This window comes from Sander lucioperca, chromosome 13 (genome assembly GCF_008315115.2).
Source record: "Sander lucioperca isolate FBNREF2018 chromosome 13, SLUC_FBN_1.2, whole genome shotgun sequence".
Classification (NCBI taxonomy): Eukaryota; Metazoa; Chordata; class Actinopteri; order Perciformes; family Percidae; genus Sander; species Sander lucioperca.
The window spans coordinates 19,084,089-19,104,308 of record NC_050185.1 but is presented as its reverse complement, the minus strand read 5'-3'; the positions used below and the strand labels follow the sequence as shown (position 1 = coordinate 19,104,308).

General features: G+C 38.9%; 1 protein-coding gene across 1 annotated transcript; it reads right to left on the bottom strand.

Moving 5' to 3' along the window:
* Positions 1-1,544: 1,544 nt before the first annotated feature.
* LOC116036968 (adhesion G-protein coupled receptor G4) lies at positions 1,545-16,599 on the bottom strand. Its single transcript, XM_035991032.1, has 28 exons — positions 16,191-16,599; positions 14,926-15,023; positions 14,578-14,639; positions 14,399-14,447; positions 14,042-14,067; positions 13,385-13,539; positions 13,144-13,302; positions 12,955-13,028; positions 12,763-12,830; positions 12,612-12,654; positions 12,058-12,080; positions 11,707-11,852; positions 11,405-11,534; positions 9,558-9,658; positions 9,041-9,245; positions 8,797-8,962; positions 8,536-8,682; positions 8,259-8,384; positions 8,069-8,114; positions 7,889-7,992; positions 7,096-7,217; positions 6,652-6,920; positions 4,883-4,997; positions 4,686-4,764; positions 4,238-4,439; positions 3,257-3,358; positions 2,495-2,659; positions 1,545-2,014 (listed from the first exon to the last, which is right to left on the bottom strand). Exons 2-28 carry the CDS (start codon positions 14,995-14,997, stop codon positions 1,878-1,880), a joined length of 3,093 nt encoding a protein of 1,030 aa, XP_035846925.1. The 5' UTR covers positions 14,998-15,023; positions 16,191-16,599; the 3' UTR covers positions 1,545-1,877.
* Between the last annotated feature and the right edge of the window lie 3,621 nt (positions 16,600-20,220).

Here is a 20,220-nt window from a genome sequence, read left to right as displayed (position 1 = left end):
TACTGTTCCGATCAGAAGAAGGCTATGTGAAGCAAAGCTATCAGCTAGAAGCCCCCGCAAAGTCCCATTGCTGAAAGAAAGACATGTACTGAATAGGTTGAAATTTGCCAAAGGACACATTCACTACCCAAAGGAGAAATGGTGCAACATTCTGTGGACTGATGAGAGCAAAATTGTTCTTTCTCATGCACTGAATTCAAGCCACAGTACACTGTGAAGACAGTAAAGCATGGTGGTGCAAAAATCATGTTGTGGGGATGTTTCTCATACTGTGGTGTTGGGCCTATTTATCACATACCAGGGATCATGGATCAGTTTTAATACATCAAAATACTTGAAGAGGTCATGTTGCCTTATGCTGAAGAGGAAATTGCCTTTGAAATGGGTCTTTCAACAAGACAATGACACAAAACACACCAGTAAGCGAGCAAAGTCTTGGTTCTAGATGAACAAGATTGATGTTATGGAGTGGCCAGCCCAATCCCCAGACCTCAATCCCATAGAAAGCTTGTGGGGTGACATCAAAAATGCTGTTTCTGAGGCAAAACCCACTAATGCAGAGGAATTGTGGAATGTAGTTCAATCGTCCTGGGCTGGAATACCTGTTCACAGGTGCCAGAAGTTGGTCAACTCCATGCAACACAGATGTGAAGCAGTTCTCAGAAATAATGGTTATGCAACTAAATATTAGTGCAGTGATTCAAAGTAAAGCAAACCCTTGACATTTTTTCAGTTTATACAGTAAATGTTTGAGTTTATAAAGAAAAATGCAAATACTGCTATTTTTTGGTTAACGGTATAACAAACTTGATCAATTTTGGTCATGTTTTGATTTGGAATTGAATGTGCAGTGTTCCCAATGCATTGATATTATGGAATTAAAAGCTATTCTAAGGATTTTGAGCATTATTCACTTTTTTAAACACACTGCTATTATTCTGAACACAACTGTACATACAGGTTATCTGTCTCATGAAGTACTGTCAGTATATAGTGACAGTTTGAGCAAATATTTTTTTTTTATATATAAAAATGACCAACCGTACCTTAATATACTTAATATTAGTTACTCTGGATCTTGTGCAATCCACAAACTATTACTTTAACACCTCTGCTAGTCTATAAATAAAAATGTAAAGGTTTTGTGAAACTTTACATTACTAGTAACTGTTGCCGGCCTTTTGGTTTGCATTACATGTGCAGGTGTTAAGGTGATAACTGTAGTCAATATAAAAACACCAGCTAAATGTATGGGACATTCATGCAGCGTGGATTTCAGTTATGTCTCTATGCTGCTACCAATCAACTCCAGTTAATGCCAGTGGTTTATTAAAAACACATTGACTATTTTGGACCATCACATGTTTATCGCAAGAAAGGTGTCATAATTTACAAGAAAAAGATAGTAGTCACATTTGAGGATGGTGTGGTAATCCTCTCATGAAGTGATTAAGGAACGATTGTAGAATAATAATTTGGTCTAAACCTGAAGTGCACATGTTCTTAAATAGTCAAGAGGTGAAGAAGGACCACAGGGAGACTTGTATCATGTTAAATTTGTATTATTTCCTCACAAACTGTGGTGCCATGATTCGTTGTCACCATGGCATCAGCAGTTGCTTGGCAACCAACTCCTCCTTGGAACTGATGCAACTACTCATGTCTTCATAATTAGAGGGTCTTTTACAATATTTAGCAAACAAAAAAACAATAGAGTTGCATGATAAAATTGGCTAATGAAGCTGGAAAACAATGGAATTCATATCTCTGTGGTTTAAATTTAAGTACAATTCGTGTTAAGGCTGCTGTTCTGTTTCAGTTTTCAAGATGATTTTAGGATTTGCATGTCTGCATGTGTTTGTATGCAAATGCTTGTATTATCTTTGTTCCTGCTGGCCAAGCAAGTGATTCCTCCAGCCAGGCGTCGGGTTCATCCCTCTCTGGGACTGCAGAGCTCCTGCACTGGAGGGGCTTCTCTGAGCACGAGGGAGAGCCAGGGAATTCACAAAAAGGCCTGCAAGATAATTAAACATTCGTGACAAATTTAGAGGTGTGAAGAACAGACATTTTTCACATGTGGTTTTAGAATATATGCCCGGGAGTTTAGGATTAAACTTAAATTACCACCAGCTATCAGATGGTGAAGAAAACCTTTAAGAAATAATAATGTCCTTTTAGGCCCAATTACAAAGGCTTTCATGTAATTATTTAATGTCAGTGCAGCCTCTCATTGATGTATCCAGAGACCTTTACTGTGATTCTGGCAGCTGAGGGACTGGGATGTCTGACTAAATCTGTGATCATCATTTCATTAAGGACTATAATTGAAGCAAAACCCTCAGCTGCTTATCTCTCAAAATACATTTGCAAATTAGTTTTTATTTGTGTATGCAATTTTGATCACTGTCAATATCATTGGCTTTTAGGTTTGCTAAAGTGACAGCAGTGTTAAAAATGTGCGATGCTTTGGAATGATTATGCTTTGTTTGCTCACCCAGGTTTGGTCTCTTGCAGGATGAGTCTCTCTGGCTGGAGTCGGAGGAAGCTGATGTGCTGTCTGTGGAGCTGGACTTGACCGAACAGACCGATGGTACTGGTGCTCTTGGAGGATTTGATTTGGGTTTAGCCGTGACTCCAACTGATGCCGAGTTGCTCCACTCTGGATGACAACACCAAACACAGGTATCCAAGAGTTGCCTTTTTATTGTAATTGATTAACCTCGTAAGATAAATTCTGCCTTCACAAACACAGTGACAATACAATATATCATCAAGTTACCAAAAAAGTAGTCTATATCGAAGACGTTTCATTGCCAGGATTGTTCAAGTGCTGCCGGAAATTCTGCCGGATGTCCCTAATTTTCAGCTGGATGTCCATTACCTTCCGCTTTCTTCGTGTTGGCATTCTAAACTCCGGTCAATTTATGGACTATGGTCTGCTCCTCATATCTCTGCAGGGTAAACCCAGACAGCTAGCGAGACTATCTGTCCAATCAGAGTTTTCTGTTGAACGACTTAAACAACTTTTGAACGTACGTTCCTTCCAGAGGCTATTTTGCAGAGGCACCGTCATTGAGTCTGGCGCTTAGTGCCACCCATGATGATTGTGATTGATTTATAAAAAAAAAAAAAAAAAAAAGCCAATAAACCAGAGCATGTTTTTCTCCCATTCCAAAATGTTGTGTGGACTAGCGCAATGCGAGACTACCAAAAAAGTAACTTCAGATATGTAGTCACATCATACTGGCTGTCGTACCAGAATACTCTTCAAGTCGAAAACGTCCAACGCAGAGGTGAATCCTCCACTGCTTCCTGACATTTTCCTTCATCAGACAGTGGAAGAGGAAAATGAAAAGTCCTGGAATATAAACAAAAGTGAGAGAAGGTCATGAGCTTTAAAATGCTAAATTGGATTTTGATTGGTGGCTCTATTGTCCTTATGCACTTGAGCAAGGCATTTCAGTCCCAGAAGTAGAACGTGGAGGGCTTTTGTTGCATCACTCACAGATTAAAAAAGAAACTAATTTAACAGGCTAACTGAGGTAAAGGGAGTTGTGAAATAGTTGCATCATGCAGCCTCTGTTTAATTTTCTTTCTTTTTATCTTTGAGTTTTGTTGGTTTCTTTTGAACTGTGAACAGGAAGTGGGATGTTGAGTAAAACTGCATGTATGGTTGGCAAACCTTTACTCATAAATCTATTTATCGCTTATATCACTCTTAAGCCCCTTTCACACATGCACTGCAACCCTGAAATTATCTAGACATTACCCAGATGAGCTGTATGTGAGAATGCAAATATGTGAATCAGTTGGACCTGACAACAGCGAGTGGGCGTGTTGATGACTTTGTTATAATGCGGCCCGTACGAGAAGGAAACACACATCCAAGGGTGAAAAAGAAGGGTAATTTATAGAAAGACGCCAACAGAAATGTCTCAAATGGAGAAACCACGAGATTCGTGAATTTCTGTCGGTTGGGGCCGGTGCCGAAATCATCACTTAAATTTAACCATTGGCAAGAGACTTGGTTGTTTATGACCGAATTACAAACCGGCTACGTGACATTGGTGTTATCTGAGTCAGATCCTGCCTTCTGCACACTCTACCCAGGCGCCACTCCTCGCCTAAACCAAATGGAGTATTTCCAGTAAGCACATTCGCTCTATCCTTATGTATTTAGATATATTATCCAGCATGACCTTCAGTAATTATTTCTGTGCAAAAAAGAAACTACAACCTTGCAGGGTGTTGAGTCCAGAGAACAGGTACAGTAGAACTATTCTGGCTGGTCCCCAGGTAAAGAAGCCAACAGCCCATGTTAGTCCTAGTAACAAGGTGAGACTGACAACTCCCTTCAGGTTATACATCAGTCCACTGCGGGTCCCAGCTGGGCTGTTGACTCGCATGTGGCGAATCTGGATCAGAACCACTACAAAAACCTAAAAATGAGACAAAAAAGGCTTGGAGTAGTTAAATTACAAGGAAACAATTATGGAATTAAAGATAAGAGCCCTCAAATGTTGCATTTTGTTATACTGAGTCATGCCAGGCTACATCCGTCTATTTTGAGATGCCTTCTGTAGAAAGGTAATTATGAGAATACTGTGATACATTAACCAGTAACATGTGGACATAGGCCAGTGTTTTAGTGGTCTGAACTTTAATGAAATGTTTAAATGATTTACCGCAATGTTGAAGAGAAAGACTAGCACGGCATAGGCAACCACAGACACGTAAAATGTCACTTCGTCCTGGAGCCAACAGCTAAGGGAATAAGGATCAAGATTTAAAAAAATGTCAGTCTCACTATTGATTGAAACCACTGTGTTTCAAATATGCCCCAAGACATGGAAAATGAATATAAGATAAAGCCACAACTCACAAGTTGTCAGTGTTGTCCAATGGCACTAAGCTATGCTGAACATCTGTGTAGAGGTGACTGCCGTAGGCCTCTCTGTTCACAATAAGCACCAGGATGCAGATCACCAGAGGAATCCCTGGAGGGACAGTTTAAATACTTTTTATAGCAGAAATATTAATCATGGTGTTACACAGGGTTATAATAACTTGCTGGACACATTAAGATGAGGCTTTTGAAAAACCGTCAACAGCATTGTTTTGTGACACTGTTTTGGCCTAGCCTGGTCCTACCAGACTCTCTGTACACATTTCATTTGTACAGAGAGTCTGGCCACTCTCCATTGACAAGTGTCAACTTCCTCTGTTGAAGTTTAAAACTAATGGATCTGCCCAGAGCCACTCTGGATCTGCCATAACCAATCGTTTGGTCGTGACGTCGGCTTAGCATCACTAGCGTTCGCCTTAGCGAACTCTCCCACCACTAACGCAGCTGGAAAATCAAACTTTTCCCGAACCCCTTGGGGAGGAGGGCCACAACATCATGGCCACCAACACAACTCAGCAAATATTGTTCTTGCTCGGGCTTTAACTTCAGGATATTCGGCAGCGTTGCCACAACGGACCAAATGGCTTCGCTCATATCTTTCCAATCCAATCCAACTTTATTTATAAAGCACCTTAAAAACAACACTGTTGACCAAAGTGCTGAACACAGTCTATACATAAACAATAACATACAACAGAGGCACAACACAAAATAATAAAACAATAAAAGAAATGCAATAATACAAAACTCAAAGTCAACCCTCAAACTGAGTTAAAAGCCAAAGAAAATAAATGAGTTTTAATACGAGATTTAAAAACAGGAAGGGACTCAGTCAGTCTGATGTGCAAAGGCAGCTCATTCCAGAGTCTCGGAGCTGCCACAGCAAACGCACGGTCACCTCTGGATTTACGTTTGGTCTTGGGGATGACCAGTAGTGCCTGGTCAGCCGACCGGAGCGAACGAGAGGGGGTGTAGGGCACGAGCAGATTAGACAGGTACTGGGGGGCCAGGCCATGCAGACATTTAAAAACAAATAGAAGAATTTTAAAATCAGTGCGAAAAAGCACAGGGAGCCAGTGGAGGGATTGGAGGATGGGTGTAATATGGTCAAATTTTCGAGTTCCAGTTAAAAGACGAGCAGCTGCATTTTGAACTAGCTGTAATCGTGCCATATTTGATTTGCTAATACCGGTGTAAAGTGCATTGCAATAATCTAAACGAGTGGTGATAAAAGCATGGATTAAAATTTCAAAATCATGTCGAGATAAAACCGGTTTTACTTTGGCTAGTTGCCTCAGCTGGAAGAAGCTGGTCTTCACCACTGCACCAATCTGCGCATCAAGTTTTAAACGACCGTCCAACTTGACTCCCAGGTTTGTAACCACAGGGCTAATGTCTCGTGTTAGACAACCCATGTCAACAGGAACCGCAGCAGCTGAGTCACTAGGAGCGAATAACACAAACTCAGTTTTGCTCTCATTTAAATACAAAAGATTTCTCCGCCGCCATTACGGAACTACAACTCAAACTACCGCACAACCTCAACGTCATCATTCTCAGCCACTCCCCCTGTTCGCTGATTGGACTGCCAAAGATTTGACCGGAGAAAACCTGCGAATATACCGCAAACCCAGACGGAGTACTGAAGGAAAATGAAAATTGAGCGGAAGTACGTAGGAGGGCGGAGCTAGGCTAGTTTTGGCCTGCCACTAATTGAAAGTCAGCCAGTCGAACACCCGACTCACCCCATCCCAGAGCACAGAACTTGAGGATATAAGAGGGTACGTAGACGTTGAAGACTTTGACGAGAGCAAAGTACATATTAACGGCCTCTAATCCCATCCAGGTGAATGACGCCAGGAGGAAGTAGTGGAGCGTGGCTGCTACAGCCACGCAGATGCCGTATAGACCCCAGGAGGACAGCCAGGAGTTGACCAGAAACACCAGGTTCAAACCTAGCAGTGCCAGGGAGAGGTTGATGAGGATCTGAGACGGGTAGTCTCGACGAAGCTTTCTGAGACAGAGATAAAAAAACATGGGGGAGGAAAACAAACGGTAAGACACAGAGAGACCCGATGGTCAAATGTACCTGCATTAGTGTTGACATGGCCTTTAAGACCTAAACACAGTCAGTGTATGACAAGTGGAAAACATTTATAAAAATAACAACTCAGTGGTTGGAGTCTCACTCGAAAGCTGTGTAAGTGAGAGCAGTGATTCCCAAGAACACCGATGAGACTCCACAACCAACATATGTGATAATGGTCAGGATCTGCTCATTAGCCGGGTCCAACGGAGTCCTGGAGACATCCTAGACACAAACACACACACAACACAGATTTGTAAGCAGTGTCCCACATATATCTCTTACAGACACAGATTGAACGGTAATAACAGTAACTGCCCCTGTCCATACTGCCAAGTACAAACCAGCATGAAGACCATTCAAATTGCTAGCTTACTCTAGTGTGTGTAAATAAGTTTGTCAATTGTCAGTTTCAGTAACAACATGAGTTATCACTGTCTGATATTTTAGCAGTTTCTGAATATTATTAATGCAAATTTGTTCAAATTATAGATTGCACAACCCTTAGCTGTCATTTTGTATTAGATATACCATATTTGATCATTTTAAAGCAATAAGTTTAAGTTTATGCTTAATTTCAAAGTACTGTGTCTTTGCTGTCTGTAAAAACACCAGGGAACCGGAAGCATGTCCCACAATGACTTGGTTTAAACACAAATAATGAATTTAGGTCAAACTTGGCTTAGCAGTAGTTTAGTTTCATAAATTATGCTTTGAGTGCCCTCTGCTGGTAAAAACTGATTTGAATCGCTCATCCTTGCCTAGAACTACTGCTATTAATACTGTTACTACCACTGCCACTACTATTACCCAAACTTTAAAACATGCTGCAGTCCCTCTGAGGGCCAAAGTGCGCTTTCCAGGAAACGGTACAACAAAAATAATACAATGCATACCAGAAGAACTCCGAAGTGTGTGAGATGATCACACAGGCACGTTGTGTAGTCAGAGCTGCTGTTGTATTTTCTGCAGCCATAATCATCCCAGCCTCCGTTTCCATCTAGGTGATGACACAGACATTTAGTATCACACAGTTAATCCAGCAAGTAGTAGTGATTGTCAGAATCAGGACCTACTGTTTTTATTGAAGTTCCAGTAAACACACTGCACGTCCTTGTGAAGCTTTAACAGAGATGGAAATGAAATGCTTTTGGTAATCAAACTCATTCATTCATTATATCAGCAGCAGTGTAAGCAGCGGGAACTCTGTAACAGGTGTATGTCGCTCAGCTGTTAGCCATATTTTTAAAGGACAGTTAATCCTACTGTGTTGGGTATAAGATGGTGGAGCGTGACTTCGACATCTTCATCAAGGTCTTTGATTGGAGAGCTGGCATTGGTCACACTGGCTGACACCACAAAGGTGTTGAGGGCCATCCCCTTTTGGCTGCTCTGAAAATAATAACACAATGCGTGTGCAAGTTTTCTTTTCTAAGCTAAACACCACCCAGTATAATTAAAACATGGATGTTTCAAATAAATATTCTGATAGAACTGCATGTTTTCCTGTTTCTTTAAGAGAAAGAATTCATAAAGATTGTACCTTGAAGAGCATTGGGATTCCGTAAAACAGAAACTTAACCCTTGCTGGCCTCTGGTTGGAGCTGTTCTGTGGGAATTTGTCCTGCAGGGCAGATGGCAGGGCGATGAAAGCCACTGTGCCGTTGAAGGGATACTTGTTGATGAAAATCTACAACATAAAGAGACATTTCTTAATTATCTTTTAAGTTCAGACTCAGCCTGCTTACGTTAGTTGTAACAGTCACAGTGATTGGGGACATTAGTTGGTTGTTACTTTACTAACCTCAGGCTTTGTGCCTGCGCGGTCCGATGACACTCCGAAAGTCAAACTGCTAAACTGTCCGGGAACTACATCCACCACAGAGATGGCAATGGCAGGAGCAACCAGGGTGGATGAGCCCTCGTAGCACACCATCATGTCTCCGACTGCCTCCGTGATATTTAGGATACTGGAGAGGAAGACAGAGGAAGGTGACTGGACGTCAAACAGAAAAGTTAAGGAGATTCCTTCAGTTTTCCATCCTTACGTGTTAGTGAAAGGTAGCAGGTTGCTGTTAGATTCCAATATGTCAGAAATGATGTTGATTAGAGCTTGGCCCACGCTTGGTGTGACCCTACTGAGGTTGACGATGTCCTCTAGCTTGTTGAGGATTGTGACCAGCTCCTGGTAGCTGAGTGTGGAGTGGTTTCTCAGTAAACTCTCAATCATCTCCACCACGTCCAGTGCATTATCTGAAGATAAATGTACATAATGTACATGTAATATGATAGATGTAATACATATGGCTGTTTTTTCTACAGCTCCATAATAGAATAAGTCCTGACCTGTTAACTGATTTGTTTTTATGAGTATTTAAATGTGCAGGAACAGGGAACTATTATTATAAACATTATAACATCCCTTTCCTGGCTTTGCATACATCTGTTTTTTGGCATTTTAAATATGGCATTATGGATTCTTGGATATTTAGCATTGCATTTTAAACTATAAATTAACAACTACAACATAAGACAGAACAATGAATTGAAAAGTGCGTAACAGACCAGCAGTGACTTCGACATGATCCAGATCAGCGATGGTTTCCACCACCAGATGACATTCTTCCAGCTCTGGATCCAACCAGTAGGTACTGAGGCACAGTTTACTGTCAGATTGGGGGGGGGGGGGGGGTTTGAGAGGACAGAGGGAGAGGGAGGGCTTTAAAACACAAGTTTTGGTAAATGTTTTATTCCTCATCTTGTATTTATTTTACAAGCTATATATCGTTTATTCTTGACTATCTTTCGTACAGTACAAAAGGGTAGTGCTGACACGGCAGAAAAATCAGTGTGGTAATAACATGATGTTTTTCACGTTATAACAAGATATTTTCACGTTATTACATACAAACTTATGAAGTTATAACAAGAAAATGTTCTTATTACAATATACTATTTATCACATTATAACGTGAAACTTTTCACGTTATGTGATCATTTATCTTGTTAGAACATGAAACTCCCGTTTTAGTGAAGACAAAGTCAGACAAATAAATTGCGAAATATGGCTCACATACACAATTTGATTAAGTTCTACTTCATGCTTGGGCTGAGACATGGTGAGATTCTGCTGCTAATAAGGACGGTGGATGATATTGTGATAAGCATGCGTACACTAAGAAGGATTTTGAAATGGTTGGGGCTGTACAGACGAAAGAATGAGTCTCAGCCCATTATGAACTAGAACTTAAATCGTGTTTATGAGCCATAATTTGCAATTTATTCGTCTGCACACCGTGTCTTCATTCAAACTGGAGTTTCATGTTCTAACAAGATAAATGATCACTTTAAAACGTGAATAGTATCAAGTTATAACAATAAATTATCACATTATAACGTAATAAATAGTAAATTGTAATAACAAGAACATTTTCTTGTTATAACTTGATTTGTTTGTATGTTGTAATAACGTGAAAAAATCTTGTTAAAACGTGAATATCTTGTTATAACATGAAAAACATTTCACGGTAATAACGTGATACTGATACATTTTACTTTTTCTGCCGTGGCAGCACTACCATTTCCCTGTAATAAAGACAGAGCTTAGACAGCTGGGAGGTTGTTGATCCTGGGAATCACCCATCTATTAACTCCAGTCATTAGTGACACCCACCTCCTGATTAATGATTTTACAGAACAGCCTCCAACAGCTCATGAGCAGCCATCAATAAATATTGTCACACATAGTCAACACACAGAAACAGTCCTGAACACAGTGACACAGCCAAATAAAAATATATAGCAACGGATGTAATCAATACCGAATTAGGCCTGCATTTATTCATGTGTTAAATTCATGTTGACAGAGTCAACCAGCTACATACATGTACTCTTTTCTCTGCCTGACTGCATGGTGGATTGTCTGCAGGTCATGGGTTCAGTGATAAGTGACAACAGCAAAAACAAGACACAATCAACATACAGATGGTGGCATACTATAGAGTTTGAAAAAAGTACATACCTGGATTTCAGCTCAAAACATCAAAAAATGTCATAGCATATTTAATGTGTATTTATTAATTTGGTAAGCGTTCTTGGGTAAGAAGCAAGTGTTACTACTTGCAGTCGACAATGAATAGAAAAGTAATCTTGAAAAATACCAAGTTTTGTCAAAACAGTGATAATATCATTGGAGCCTCGTGTATGCTCATCCTCTCATACAGTAATACAGTATAAAAGCTAAAAAGAAAATTAATTTATAATGGTACCAAATAGAGAAAAGAAGCAAAACTCTTACATTTGAGGAGTACTGTTTTGAAAGAAATATGACTTGCCAAAGACATCCTAGTCATGTATATTACTAGTAATGGCTAGGAAGCAAAAGTGAATGAATGAACTCTCTGAGTGCTCACCAGTCTCGGGTGGCGTAGCGGAGAGGGTTTTTTGGGCACGGCTGAATTGCATTTTTTCCTCCTGAAGTATCGGGCCACTTAAACAGGCCTTTCCTCGTCTGGTGGGTTTCTGCGTTGCACTGTAATATCACTGAAAGTGGGTGACAAAGATGGAGAGAGAGAGAAGGACAACCTGATTTGTTAAAAAAAGAGTTTATCTACTCTTTTTTTTCTATAGAAATTAATATCAGTTGTAAGTAATATTTATTCAGTTTTTAAATGTAATACTATGTAATCTTTTACTGAACCTGAACCTTACTCACATATGCGGCTTATCTGTATGTCCTCGGTTGCTATGGAGATTGAGTCGTTGTTATAGGGCATCTGCAGTAGGTAACGTATCTGTGCTGCCATTTCCTGTGAGTCTGACAGCGACTTCATGACCCGAACCTGGAAAATACAGCTCTCTCTGAAGACAGTAAAAAAATTACATGTTGCAAAAAGCTCCTTATAAGTTAATCTTCATATTCATTTTCAGTGAGTAAAGCTTTACAAAATGGATATACTTGATGTATGAATTATGTCTTATTGTGCTTCTCCTACTTCATGTATTTGTTTACCTTCTGTTTAATTTGTAATCTAAGTGAAATAGTTTAGAGCTACATGATCCATACCTTGAAACTCTGAGCACAAACACCTGAAAAATAATTGTTGACACAGCTTTATAACTGGAGGGAAATAGTATATAAATTCAAGGCAGAACATACAGGGTTAAATTAATTTCAGAATTTTGCATTTCAGTTAAACAAATTCTACCAAATGTAAAATAAAGAAGCATTTCATTATTGCAGGTTTCAATGGAAAGGTTTTTCTACCTTTTACCTAGAATACATGTATACCATTCTGCAGCAAAAACTGAATAGCTTTGTCATGAAAATGGTGAATGTTAAAGGAATAGTTGGACATTTGGGAAATGTGCTTATTCGTTTTCTTGCAGACAGTTGGATAAGAAGATTCCACTCATGTCTTCAACTGGAGCTGTAAGCGGAAGTTGATAAGCTTAGCTTAGCATAAAGACTAGAAGCAGGGGGAAACGGCCAGCCTGTTCACTCAAAAGTTTAAAGTTTGCCTACCAGTAGCGTTTTACAGTGCTAAGAGTCTGAAAATCATGCTACAGTTGTGAAAAATTACATATATTCAAACATGAGATCTTTTCATGTTTACTTACTTTGTCAGATGTAAAGGGGTTTGACTGCAGGTTAGGGTGATGTCTGGAAGTGAGATCAGTCACTAAATTAAAATTTTCTAGTTGAAATCATCCTGATATTTCTGGAATGTATGGTGAGTTAATGGTGTGGCAGCTACATCACATACTGTACCTTTGAGCTCTAGAGAGCAGCTGGAGGTCCAGCACCATCATCATGTCACCGGGTAGACTGGAGTTGAGCTGTGGAGAATCAGAGGCCACGTTTAAGAAAGACAGTGGTCTTTACCTGTCTTAATTGTGGCTTGTTATATATATGTGTTGCATTCCTAAAACTTAAAGAGCTTTGTGATTCTGTCAGACATACCCAGGTAGAAAGAATCTGTCTTGGGTCGCAGTCTCCTGTTATGGTAACATTCACCTTCACCTCAAAATACAGCTCTGCAGAGGAGATCCAGATAACATACAATTAGGCATCTAGTAGGGCATAGCCTCTAATAATCCACACAAAACTGTGATGGAGACCATTTCTGTGACTATAAATGATCAGACTGACCAGAAACATTTGCAGGGGTTGTTGTGAAGGTGGTGGCTGGGGCCGCACTGGTGGTGCTAGTGGGAGTAATGGATGTTGTGGTTTTAAATGTGGTAGTTGTGACTGGAGAGGGATCCGTCACCAAATCAGGAGGACTGATGGTGACCATGGCAAAACTTTCTAGAAACAGGAAAGATAATTGTGAAACAGAATTTGTTTTTCTGCAAACGGCACATAACACATGGTGAGAACTATTTCCTACCAACAGGTGTGGTGTGTATGCTGGTCGCATCAGCCAGCACCTGTAGCTGACCACTGGGGTCAGGGTATGCGTCCTTAAGGTCCTTGTACATCTCAATTTGCACAGCTGCCACATCCAAGCTAGGGATAACATTGACATGAACCAGGGCATCAAACCTACAGGGGAGACATAAAGTGTTTTTACTGTCCTCTGCTGCAGTGGTTTACATGTATTCTGTATTCTTGTGACCCCTTAAAATGAAGCAAAGTGTATGTGTTAAGGCCTTAGTCAGTGCTGATGAAATTCTGCATTTGCTGTCATTTCCTACTTGACAGTTACATATTTTTCTGTGATCAGCCCTACTCTTCTTTAGTTTACTCTGCGTTACTGTACAATAATTGTATGTGATTTGTTTACAGAATTCAGATCAGAAGAGTTATGGGAATATAAATGTCATGGAATTCAAAGTCTTAAGCTTTGGCAATGTATATAAACTCAAAAAAAACAAAATGTGTACGCTTATACATTTGCATATAGATGTATTGTATAACGAAAGGAATATCGTCGTAGCTATTACTTAAACCTGCACCCTGTAGCCGATCGTCATTGCCCAGCCACTATCAGATTATATAATATTTAGAAAACCGAAATCATTAAGTGAAACCTGAACAATGTTACCTGTTATAAGGGGGAGACCACCGCACCTGAAGAATAAAAGACACATATTTTAAAGTTACTCTAAAAAACATATTTAAGCCACAGAGATTACCATTGTAGATCATCCCTATGATGGTAAAAAAAAAAATCCATATGCTTTAGAAACTAAGTGATATTGAATTGTTGAGGCTACTACCAATATCAATGTTTTAATCAAATCTGTTACTTTATATTGGCCAGTATTGGTGGACAAACTAATGTATGTCTACCAGAGAGCACAGACTATTTCTTTCCTGCAATTTCTTGTTATGTATTGGCCAACGTGTACGCCACTCCAGCTATATGAGAAATGTCTCGGTCAGGCTCTAATGTGCTTACCAGCCTGTCTTCATGTGATGTTTTTACAAGGCTGTCTTCTTTACTGGATCTGTGTACGAGATCAGAGAAAGTTGAGTATACATATGTTCCGTTGGTTCAGCCTCTCCGTCATATACTATACAATTAGGTTTAATTGATGTGACACAGCGTCAGTGTTGTAAACTCCAGTCTTCTCATACCTGGTTACTTCAAACACGGACACTCTGTGTAAATAGATGCTGGTCGGCAGAACCTTTCTGAGCTGCAGGAACAACAAACAGCAGAGAGCAGTTGCAACCACTGAGATTTACTGCTGGTGAACAAAGTCAAAATAACGCAATAACAATCAATGCAATCCTTCCAAACAGCACTGTGATTTGTACAGATACAGCAGCACCACTACAGTCACACTAACGTAACAGTGGGAGTACACAGCTTCAGTGTTCAGATTGTACATGTTAATATACAGAAAATGTTCAGTAGTAGTTTTTTTTTTTTTTACAATTAAATTGTGTTTTTTGTATATTTTTTTTTTTTTTTTCTTTTACCCAGTTATGTGCAATGTCTCTGGCCGTGTAGAGCTCGGTGTTGTTCCCATCGGAACGGACGATGGCAAACATCAGTCTCACTTCGTAAATGGACCATTCTGCCAATCCGCCAAAGAGATTATGAAACACCATTAAATACATGCAAATGTAAGTAAAGAAAAAGTCATTAGAAGACAGAAACAATTGAAACATATGCCAATAAAATGACAATAAAATATTTAAGTACAGTTAAGTATTATTTTCTACAGTAAATCTTTAACCAGTGTATGTTTTATTCTAAATGTTTTCTCTATCATTATCATAAACAAAGGCATAATGTGGTATACAAGATAGGATCGCAGAGCCAAATGGAGTGTGACAAACCAAAACTGGGGCTCAGTTGGAAAAGTAGAACACGAGGGTGTAATGAGTTAATGTTGATGCTGAAACAATTATGCTGCAGAACCACTTCCTTATTTCATTGATAGTATCAACTGCAGACTTATGTACATTTTTGTGAAGGGCATTTCCTAATACGAAGCTCTGTATTCAAATGTGCCAGATATGTTTTATGTAAAGTAATGTGATTCTTACATGTTTTGATTTAAAACTTCAGTCAGTAGATTTTATTTCTTACCTTCACTTAAATGTACTCTACGTGACTGACTATAATATTAATCTCTTGCAGAACTTTATTAATACAACATAAAAATGATGAATTAATTCAGAATTTTTTTTTTCATTATTTTGTTAGAGTAAGTTCATTAATATTAGCATTTTTCGAACTCTGGTGGCAATGTTTACCCTGTGTTGCATTACCATTAGTTTTAAGGTGAATTACAGCAGGTTCCAGCTTTACAGAGAGAAAATTACGTATGGCAGCTGTATGATTAATGCTGTTGATCTTAATGTTATTGATCACAGAATGGCATCTATATTTACTTAACTGACAGCCGGTCAATATTTAATCTGGGGGATGAGGACACAGTAAACTAAAGGCAGACACAGAGGCTACCACTTAGGTTGGAAAAAGCTGTAAAACGCTTGATGAAACTGAACTGGCCATTTACTGCATAAAAGTGAATCACTGACTGGTGTTGTCGCAACAAGTTAAATATGTTCTCCCTTGGCTGCCAAGGGAGAACATATTTAACTTGTTGCGACTTGCAGGTGCTGAGGTAAATGTAGGGTTAATAGAATTTTAAAACCAGGTGTTTTACTTAAGTAGAAATAATCAGAGAAAACATTATTCCAGTTAATGTAAAGGATGTTTTCCACCAGCTCACCACACTTCAGGTTGGAATCAGGGAGCGGAGCACAGATCTGAGTGTCCCAGTTGTTTCTGTCCCACTTCACCAGGTCCCCCTCTGTACATTTCAGTGATGTCACTTCCTGTTTGCTGCGTTCTCGCCCCCATAGCCGAAACAGAGATAATTTGACCACCGGATTGGGAAATGGAATAATCTCAATATCCCCATTGACCAGGCGGTGTGTCGCACCCAGAGTAAGCGTTCCATTGGGGGCCAGTTTGCGGCACGAGGAGGAAATGGAAGGAGTTGTATCTACATGGTGAGCAAGGAGAGAAGAAAACAGGGTAGTATGGCACAAACTACAAATTACACAGTACAGGTAGGGTCAAATACACAGTAACATTTTCACAGTTTGAACATGAAACAAAAAAATATTTTCGTCAGTTGCCTCAGAGCCAAAATATCACAATGTAGAGATACTGTAAACTACTCTCCAGTCATCATTTATAAGTGACTACCACTAAAACGGATAGCAGTTTGACACTGAAAATGGTCACAAATGGTTCATGTGTCCCTAACCTTTGCTAAACTGTGGATCTAGCCTGCATTAAGTAGGGTTGCATGGATCCAATACGCCAGATTGCTATCTGTCCCAATACTAACCTTATTAAGCAGATTTAGACATGACGTGATCCATTTCCACATTAAAAATACGTCTTTCTCTCTCAATGTCATAAATGTACCATGATGCTGCTGTTTTTGTTTCCCACTAAGGCTATGTAAGTTTCCTCAAATCAAGACCCTATAAAAATACTAACCTGGTATGAATAGGATATAAATCTAATGCCTCTAAAGTGGAAATGTGTCTCAATAAGACCAAAACACAAAAGCAGCACAATAACTTATAACGTTTAAAACAAATATGGTAACAGAGCTTCACTGAAATACAAAACATAGTTGCAAATCAAAAAAAATAAAATAAAAACAGGGCATAAGATGTTAAAACACAAAATAAGATACTGTGGTGTGTCGGACGTGCAGCTGTTTTTTTTTATTTGTATTCATTTTAACGGCACCCTTGCTATGTCCTTGTAACTTGCTGCAACAGAGTAATTTCCCAATTTGGGATTAATAAAGTCCATATATCTATCTATCTACCCTTTAGCGCCCTCCAGAGTTGTATTGTAACCCAGTTGCCTATTACTCAACCCACCTGCCAAGATGTCCACCAGGTTGCCATCGAGGTATAGGGACGGTCCGTCTTTAGTATGTGTCCAGGTCAGGCACAGCGAGTACCACTGCGACTGGTGAAGGGTGATCTTAGGCGAAGTCCACTCCGTTCCAAACAGCCAGACCACTAAATGACCCCACTTTCCTCCTAAACCCAGCTCCGTATACTGAGCTTCAGGATGACTGTACATGAAGGCGGTCCATGGTGAGGAGGCCTGGAACTAGATATGGTTGATGAAATAATATACATGATTCATAAAGTCTTTAACTGTGCATTCCCCCTAAATGTGCCCTTGAAAGTTATAGCAAGACTTGGGAGTTAACTTGTGCAGTTTGACGTCAATACCTTGAACTTGATGTTGAAGCAGACTGTGAGCTCCTGCAGGGCGGAGATGGAGACCTGAGGCTTTAGTGTCCAGTGGCTGCACCCCAAGGTGAAGTCAGCCACCTCCCCCCATAGACTGAGCTGAGGGACTGACAGAAACAGGCAATAAAAATCATTGACACACAGCACATAGGAGTAGATCTGTAGAGCAGCTGTTCAGCAATGAGAAGAGAAAGTAAGCTCTAAATAGTGTTAAGCTGCCGTTTCTTCACCTGTATCTCTTTCTCAACTGTCGGCTGCTGGGGTTGCATTGTGGGTAATGTAGGTGCCAGGTTAGACATATTACTGTTTATATACACAGCTGACTTGATTGGATAGAAAACCATGCAGCTCAAAGTCGGTAATGTCAGTATGTTAGAAAACCTCAGTCTTTACAACTGTAATTAAAATAGGGCTGCAACTAACATTTTAATAAACAATTAACATGTTTGGTTACTTTTATGATTAATTACTTATTTAGCTTAAAATATATCAGAAAATAGTGAAAAATGCACAGCATAATTTTGCAGAGCCCATTCACATCTTCCAATTGTTTGTTTTTGTCTGATCATATAAACTGTATATATACACTATAAAGATGTGTTATGCAATGATCATACAGAAGAACTAGAAACAACATATGTTTGACATTTGTGTAAACATCTCCTATTGGCTTTAAGCTTTTGACCTTTCATTTTAGAGATACCATATACTGTATGTAAGTACGTAGCCGTGTAGTGTTTAACTGGTGTGTACTGTTTGCTTTAGATATTCCTGACTTATTTACAATCAACACAGTGACTTTCTCACAGAACTGTGGGTTCGGCTACGCAGGTTGTAATCTAAAAGCTAACAAGCACTTAGTTTAGAGGCTTCTCTCTCTGAAAACAAGTACTTTTTTTCAATTGTCTTATATTGTTCTTGTATAACTATGAATTATTAAGAAAATTATTGTGATCCCCCTTTTTTAAGCATTACATTACATATATTTAGGTGACTCTTTTTTCAAAGTGATTTAAGTGCTTTTAACCAAGTGTATATATATATATATATATATATATATATATATATATATATATATATATATATATATATATATATATATATAGTGCAGTAATTCTATCAAACCATATCCATTCAATACATTGTCCCACCTCGCTCCATAGTGGTAGGGCTGCTCAGCAGAGACAGAGTGATGAACACATTCAGGAATTTTTGAAGCAAAATCATCACAAATCTGAAAAAAAATTGTTTATTTTTGGTATTTTTCAGTTAGTAGAACTTTTGTGTATTAACTGATTAAAGCAAGTTCTTCAATAATATTGTGTCAAAAAAAAGAAACCGTAGGTACCTTAACACAAAATTCTCAATAATGAATTATGTATTTGTTTAAAATGAGGATATAAACATTTGCTAGTGCTGGCTTTAAAGTGCCAGTGCCAACTTTTATTAAAACACTGTTCAAGCCCTTGTGAGAATGGAAGAAGTACTTACCTGCAAGGAGATCTCTAAAGGTAGAAATCCTGGTCCACTCTTTCAATAGCAGCAATACGACTTCAAATTGCCTCATTGGTTTCAAACAAAAAGCTCTGAGACAGAGCTTGACATGAACTATAAACCTGTCTCTGCAAACAAGGATGGTATGACTGAGTGTGGAGTGGAGACCAGTGTATTCTTGCTGTGATTGGGCCACTTGTGTAAATATGTATATCTGCACCTGTGTGCAGATGAGCGAGAGAGATAATGGGTATGTACGCGTTGAATATCATCTTACCAGTCCGACATTAAAATTTATAAAAAGGTAATTGACTCCCACAACGACATAATTAGTTTGACAAACATGCACTGCTTCCTGTAAACACTCATGTAAAAAACAGTATAGGGATCTTTAGAAGGTGGTACCTGTCTATATGTTTCCATTTTCCCATTTTCACAAGGAAAAGCTTCATATGAAAGGTCTTTATTTATTTATATATATATCCCTTCGATATTTCTACCTTTATCTACATGGTAATACTGGCAAATAATGTGCAAAATGTTTTGCAGTTTGCCATTAGTCAGCACGGACCCTTAAAATCTAGAAATTTGTTTCTAAAAAAGAAACAAATGTAATGCACAGTTTTCAAGGTTTATTTCATTTTAGCAACACATCAAGGCATACAGTTTGCATATATTCAATTTCATATTTAAATTTAAATTTCCTTGAAGGGGAATTGGTTAAGAAAAGTGCATATAAGTTTAGTTACTCAAAACATACAATAAGCATAACAACCCCTTGGAAATGAGCAATTACAAATATAGATATCATTTCGATTTAAAAACACTTTTGGTCATAGGAAAATATTACCTTTCAAAAATAGAAAAAAACAAGTAGACATTAAAGCAATCATTATAAGCAGTTATTCTGTGCTAAAATATGATAAAAATACAAATAAAACGACTTTAAAAAGCACATGGTACCCTCTAGCTTTA

Bases quoted from the DNA above. Each gene is read 5' to 3' on its own strand.
- LOC116036968 (XM_035991032.1), bottom strand. From the start codon at position 14,997: ATGTTTGCCATCGTCCGTTCCGATGGGAACAACACCGAGCTCTACACG. The intron at 13,303-13,384 runs GTAGGAAATAGT...TCCTGTTTCTAG, and splicing joins CATACACACCACACCTGTTG to AAAGTTTTGCCATGGTCACC. The intron at 12,081-12,611 runs GTAAGTAAACAT...ATTATTTTTCAG, and splicing joins ACCCCTTTACATCTGACAAA to GTGTTTGTGCTCAGAGTTTC.